General features: G+C 27.6%; 1 protein-coding gene across 1 annotated transcript; it reads left to right on the top strand.

Moving 5' to 3' along the window:
• Window positions 1-1,133: 1,133 nt before the first annotated feature.
• Window positions 1,134-4,349, top strand: LOC114383751 (dehydrodolichyl diphosphate synthase 2-like). Its single transcript, XM_028343483.1, has 3 exons — window positions 1,134-1,671; window positions 1,790-1,857; window positions 3,666-4,349. Exons 1-3 carry the CDS (start codon window positions 1,225-1,227, stop codon window positions 4,111-4,113), a joined length of 963 nt encoding a protein of 320 aa, XP_028199284.1. The 5' UTR covers window positions 1,134-1,224; the 3' UTR covers window positions 4,114-4,349.
• The last annotated feature ends 2,881 nt before the right edge of the window (window positions 4,350-7,230 follow it).

Below are 7,230 nucleotides of genomic sequence, written 5' to 3'. Positions count from 1 at the left end.
ACCACAAAACAATGCCTACTTTAGTGATTAATACAATGTATTTATTTATTTTGATATATTTAATTATGAAAACCCAATTTTTATATCCATACTCGAATATCCAAATCATTATTTATTTTTGATAAAAAAATATTCTATCTATTTTAAAATAAATATCATCCTAAGTTATTGTATACAAAATGAGAAAAGTTACTAAAAAGATAAAAGAGAATAGTGATTTTACAATATGAACCTTAGTATTAATGTTACACAGAAAAAAATAAATAACAGTATACATGTTACAAGTTTCCAAAACATTTTCTACAACTTATAAGAAAATAAATAACGGAATATATGTTACAAGTTTCCAAATCATTTTCTACAATTTATAACCTATTTTTCTATCAAAATTCGTATATTTTCCATTTACAACCATCGACCGTTAATTTAATTAGTCTAAATAATAAAAGGTGTGATTTTTGTCAAGTATTATGGAAGTCCTTGAATGAAATAATATTTTTCTCATCATTTCACTACTTGCTCAATTTGATAAGTTTACCAATAAGTCTACATTATTTATTACTCGTAAATTATTACTTAATGCTTATATGACACTACACTCCTCTCTATCTTTAAAAGTTACACTCTTCTTCCTACAGGGTTATTTTGATATAAATGAGCTTCTTAGAATTCTGTTAAGAAAATACAAAGAAAATTATACTAACAAAACTCATTAAATGAGTCAAATTAAATTTACTTTTCTGGTAGGTTGAGTGGCCCAAGCAGCCGATTATAACCCTTAGAATCTTTGAAAATGTAGATCATATTTATACACAAATTATTAGTATCTTACCAAAATATATAGTAAATTTTTAAGCACAAAAATTGGTGTTATTATGTTTACATCAAAGAATTCAAATGCAGCTATGAAAATAATTGGCACAAGAGACAAAACAAAGTAAGTATCCATCACCAAATTGGAGCCAAACGTCTACCATCTTAAAGGAAAATAATGTGGACCATTCATTGCCTACACTTACCAATCGTGCTACGATACGGCAGCGTTTTGGCGCTATGTTACTGATAATTGTCCTCAACAAATTTCTCACTTTCTCACACACATGTTCTCTTTATATACCAAAACGCCCTTCAGAACTCTGCAGTGGCAAGTGGCAACAAACTCTTATTCCCACTCAGTGGTGAATTTGCCAAACCGGGATAACCGTATCCCTATTCAGGAATACAATGTTCTCGTTAAGACTCCCTATTCCTCTCGTTAAAACACCACCTTCTCCCTCTTGTTATTATTCTCACTATTATTACTATCGTTATCGTTGTTATCATCCTTTCCATCACTGTTCCCAAACACAGAGTCTTATCGTCTTGAAGCACGGCTCCGCCATTGCGAAGTGTCACGCTGATAGCGTGACACTTCATGATGACGGAATCTCGCTCGCCCAAGAGTCGTTGGAGCCACTTCCGGCGGAACTCGCGGCGGAGATGATGCCGAAGCATGTGGCGGTGATAATGGACGGGAACGGGAGGTGGGCGAAGGTGAAGGGGCTGCCACCATCGGCGGGGCACCAGGCGGGGGTGCAATCGCTGAGGAAAATGGTGAGGCTGTGTTGCAGCTGGGGAATTAAGGTTCTAACGGTTTTCGCGTTCTCTACGGATAACTGGGTTCGCCCCAAGGTCATTCTTGTCTTTCCATGTTTCCAAGTGCAATTGCATTATCGTTGTGGTGTAGCCAGCAAAAAAAAGAAAGTTAATATTTTTGCTGAGTAGTATTATTTGTGGTGGTGCTGTGCAGGTGGAGGTTGATTTCTTGATGAGGCTGTTTGAGAGAACAATAAACTCTGAAGTTCAAACTTTTAAGAGGTACAACTACCAAACCATCTTACTGTTTAATTAAGTGTATGAAAAAAATGAGCAAAAGATAATTGTGATTGTGATCCAATAAAATTAAATAAATATTTTTTCACAGTAGATAATTTCTGAAAGAAAAAAAAATTATGTTATTTATGATTTTTTATATGATTTATATAATAAATATTTTTTATTTTAATTTCTTAATTAATATTCTAAGTACACTAATTAATAAGATTTTTAAACTAAAAAACTGTTCAAATTGTCACAAAATTAAATACCAGACAGTTAGACATGTTAATTGAATGTGCAAGAGTCTTTTGTGTGCACAACGTGTAATGAAATTTGAATTTATGATATCGTGTAAATTACCCTAACCTAAAAAAATAAGTTTAACTATATTTTCCATTCACGTAAGTTAGTTTTTTTTTTTTTTGCCATATAAGTTTATTTTTTTTAATTTTAATTTTAATTTTTTGTAAGTTAATGATTTTTTAATTTTGATTCTTATAAGTTTTTTTTTTCATTTTTAGTCATTTTAGGTTTATGTTTTTTAAAATTTAGTTCATTTAAGATTATCATGTTTTTATTCATAATTTTCATAAATTCGTGTTTAATGAGACCAAAATTAAAAAAAAACGTAAATTTATTAGAACTAAAAATGAGTAAAATATTTTATAAGGATTAAAATTTTTAAAAAAATTATAAGAATTAAAAATGAAAAAAAAATTACAGGGATAAAAATTAAAAAATACTAACTTGCAGAAAAAAACATATTTAAGAATATATATATATATATCACCCTAACTCTTCACTTTTAGCTCTAAAGCATGTTGGTTAAGTGGTTATTTCTTTCTCTTAATTTTCTTGATTTTATTTAAATAAATTTTATTCTCTATTTTTTTATAAGTTTTTCCATATACATTCTTCTGTTTCATTTTAATTTAGATATTAAAAACTAAAAAATTAAACATTATACTCTATTCTCACGAAGGATAAATGTCATACATCAATCCATTTTTATATATATGGGTATCTTAGGGAATATTTTGACTGAAATTCTTAGCATCACAGCATTTTATTTTGAATCCTTATTATTTACTTAAAAAATTTAGAAGAAAAAAAATGAAGATTTTGAATGAAGTTTCATATTGATAATAGAGATATTCAAAATTTCTAAAATTAAAATTAGCTAAAAGTTGTTTGGTCTAATTAACTCGGTAATATTATTTTTCTTAGGTTATGTTTAAAAGGTTTAAGAAAAAAAAAATCCCTTAAAAGGCTAAACAAGTGTCACTGTACAACTTAAAATTATCTTGGTTGAGGGAGGGTTCTATTTTTGTTTTTTTCCTATGTTTTCTTTGCGGTCCACCAAATATATCTTTCTCTTGCATTAGGTCATTTTATAGGAACTTACGAGAAACACAATCTTTCTGATAAGATGTTCATTCAAAGATATCAGGAATATATATTGATGATACTTGATGTTAAAGTTATCATCACTAGTTATAACTAATTTTTTTTATTCAACAAGACTTAATTATTTAGTCTAATAAATCTAAAAAAAATAATTTAATCTCTCAAATTTTTTAAAAAATATTTTTAGTCCTCAAACACTAAATTTAAAGAACTAAAATGATTTATTCAAAATCGTTGTTAGTCTCTAAATAATAAATTTGAGAGACTAAAAATGTATTTTTTTTTTCAAATCTAAGAGTAAACTATTTTTTTTTTATTTAGAGGACCAAAATCATATCCACTAAAAAAATTTGGAATTAAAAACATAATTAACTAATATTTGATTAACTTCTTTGTTATAGGGAAGGAATTAGAATATCTGTGATTGGAGATTCATCAAGGTTGCCTGAGTCTTTAAAAAGAATGATAGCTAGTGCAGAAGAGGATACAAAACAAAATTCGAGATTCCAACTTATTGTGGCAGTGGGATACAGTGGAAAATATGATGTTGTGCAAGCATGTAAAAGTGTAGCCAAGAAAGTCAAAGATGGTCACATTCACTTGGATGACATAAACGAAAACATTATTGAACAAGAATTGGAAACTAATTGTACTGAGTTTCCTTATCCTGATCTACTAATACGAACTAGTGGCGAGCTTAGAGTGAGTAACTTCTTGTTGTGGCAATTAGCCTACACAGAACTTTATTTTAATCGGGAACTCTGGCCAGATTTTGGGAAGGATGAGTTTGTAGATGCATTAAGTTCATTTCAACAAAGACAAAGACGCTATGGTGGTCGACATTCATAAACATTTGTTTGCAATATATAGTGATATACCTTGATAAACATATACATTAATTAGATACTAAGCAACATAAATATTAGTAGTTTGCTAGTTATCAATGCCATGATTTAGGCATAAGAAAGCAACATGGAAAGATATTTATATATATATTGATCTACAGACTTGTTAACAGGTATTTGGAAAAAAGATAAATGATATTGTAGACTTATTATATTCTTAAAATATTGTCTTTTTCTTCATTTCTCTTACTCAATTTTATTTTCTTCTTTTTTTCTCGTCTCTCTTCTTTAGTCATGAAAAACCTTGTAAACAATATAAGTAGAACCGTTAATGATATCATCAATTATGTTAAATAATATAATTTCTCTTACAATATTTTCTCTCTTTAACCTACAAAATGAAATACATAAATGATATTTTTTTTTTAGTATTTTGAGATGTAAACTATTAATGATAAGATCAACATTAATATTTTTCAACATATCATTCTCAATAGATAAAATTGCTAAAACAAGTCAACCTTTCTTGTAACATTGATGACCTAAAGTAGGTTTTTATTAACGGTAAATAATCACTTTTGTCTCTGAATGTGTAATTCGCTGACAAATGCGTTTCTGAAAGATGAAAATAAAAAATTTAGTCCTCGAAAGTGTAAAAAATGCGACAAATATATCCGACTGTTAACTTTCGTCCGTCACCGTTAATGAAATAACTTACTTGGTACAAAAGGACAAATTTATGAGTGAAATGATTGTCAACGTGGTCATACTGACTAGATTGGACAAAAATGTCAATAAGATATCATTTTTGGACGTAAATGTCAATAATTTTTTGTTAGACAAAAATGTTAATATTTTTTATTGGAGAAAAATGTCAGTAATTTCTTTTGGACCTAAATGTCAGTACGTTACATTAGATCAAAAACATTAATAAGTTATCATTATTGGATGAAAATGTGAGTAATTTTTTATTGGACTTAAATATCATTATATTTCTATTAGACTAATTTGTTAGACTCGAAATTTCGTTTCATTTAAAGGTAAAATATAATTTTAAAATAAATTTTCACCATTTTTTATTGTTACAAGCATAATATTATAATAATCACTTTAAAAAATATATTGACAAACATAATTTAAAACAAACATAATAATAACGATAATATTGATTATGAACCATAATTTATCTGTCACAATAGAAAGTATTCAAAATAAGCATTCTACTAGTTTACCAAAATAAATATTGTAACAATGTGCCAATCATTACAAATTTTTTCAAATTATCCCAAAAGATAAATATATCTCATATTTCACTTCTTCAAATCTTGACTATTTTATTAATGGTTATGGACGAAAGTTAATAACCAGATATATTTGTCGTACTTTTTACACTTTCGGAGACTAAATTTTGTATTTTCATTTTTTAAGGACACATTTGTTAGCGAATTACATATTCATGGACAAAAGTGACTATTTACTCATTCATATTCCTAGAGAGTGGGAAGACGAAAAGTAGAGATAATCACGTTGACAATCATTTCAGTGATAAATTCATTCATTTGTGTCACGTATACTATTTTATTAATGGTAATGGACGGAAGTTAAGAGTCAGATATATTTTTCACACTTTTTACCATTTTGGGAACTAAATTTTGTATTTTCATCTTTCAGGGACACATTTGTTAGTAAACTACACATTCAGATATAAAAGTGACTATTTACCATTTTATTAATTTGAACTTTGAAAAGCAAGCCTTAAAAATGGCAGTCCGTTGGGAAATCCAAGTGTTTCATGTTTTGGTGGAGTCTTAAAAAATGAGCATGGACATTAGATTCGGGATTCTTTAGCTATCATGGTTCATGCTTCCTTTTTACTTAAAGCTTTGTTGTGATTTTTTTTTTGGCTTTTGAATCATATGAACATGTCTCTGGAAAATGTTTTAGGGTGACATTTGCCTATTTTAATGTGCTCAAATGGTATATGTTGATATATGTTGAAATGATGATGTTTCGTTATTGTTTTAGATCAAAAGCTTCAAGCTTTGAACTTGCCATAAAACTTCAGAACATAAAAATAGGATTTTGGCATGATGAGAATTTTTTGGCATTGGACAGAGAGAATGAATAAGGCATAATTTTTTATGAGTGATTAAAATGAGTTAGAACACTTTGATCGAGTGACCGGAAGAGTTAGTAAAATATTTGGTTAAAAAAGGATTCTTAAGTGTTACAATGACTAATCAATTTTTTTTAGAGTAAATTATACTTATATTTTCTGTATTTTTTTAATTACATCCAATACTTTTTTTAAATTACTTTTGTTCTTATTCTGTTAATTTGTTAACTAACAGAAATACATGAGTAGATAAAGTTGTCTTAAAACTTGAAGAATATACAACTCTTGATTGAGTTACTATATCGAACACCTAATTATCAAAAATAAATATTTCAAAGAAAGGAGTTAAAAACACAAATACACAAGTAAAACACTAAATTTTGAAACAAATGATCATATTCAATCAATAGCCATTGTTAGGAACATGTTCAACAAAAACGCAACAACCAAACGACCCAACACGAACAAAAGAAAATGTTAACACATGTGTACTAATAAAGTGAATTCATGTGAGTTAAACAATTAAGAGATTTTTTATAGGGTGAAAAAATGAGAAATATCATATGCAATTTGAAAAAAAAAAAACACAAGAGGTATGAGTGTAATTTACTTATTTTTTAATCATTAATTATAAAAATAATTAGAAGTCCTCTCTGGGTCAATGTTGAACCAATGGATCACTAATAAACTTTTATATTCAACCTTAATTGACCCGACGGATAAACTAGTAAGATTTTGAAAAAACTTTTAAAAGAAGTGAATTTAGACTAATTTTGAAGCTTAGAATATTTATATTCAAACTAAACAATATTCATTTTTTTGTGATTATTATTTTAAAATATTAAAATTTTCTTAAATTCATTTAGGCCCATATTCAAATAGAATTGATATTTAAGTTAAAATAATGAATTTAAGGAAAAATGGTGAATTCTTTAAAATATTTAGAAAATTTAAGAGGATCACATATTTTAAAATATTGTTTTTTGTCAAAGACACATATATTTT

This window comes from Glycine soja, chromosome 14 (genome assembly GCF_004193775.1).
Source record: "Glycine soja cultivar W05 chromosome 14, ASM419377v2, whole genome shotgun sequence".
NCBI lineage: Eukaryota > Viridiplantae > Streptophyta > Magnoliopsida > Fabales > Fabaceae > Glycine > Glycine soja.
Note: the sequence above shows the minus strand (reverse complement) of the source record. Positions and strands in the feature narration are given on the sequence as shown.

Bases quoted from the DNA above. Each gene is read 5' to 3' on its own strand.
- LOC114383751 (XM_028343483.1), top strand. From the start codon at position 1,225: ATGTTCTCGTTAAGACTCCCTATTCCTCTCGTTAAAACACCACCTTCT. The intron at 1,672-1,789 runs GTCATTCTTGTC...GGTGCTGTGCAG, and splicing joins ATAACTGGGTTCGCCCCAAG to GTGGAGGTTGATTTCTTGAT. The intron at 1,858-3,665 runs GTACAACTACCA...TCTTTGTTATAG, and splicing joins GAAGTTCAAACTTTTAAGAG to GGAAGGAATTAGAATATCTG.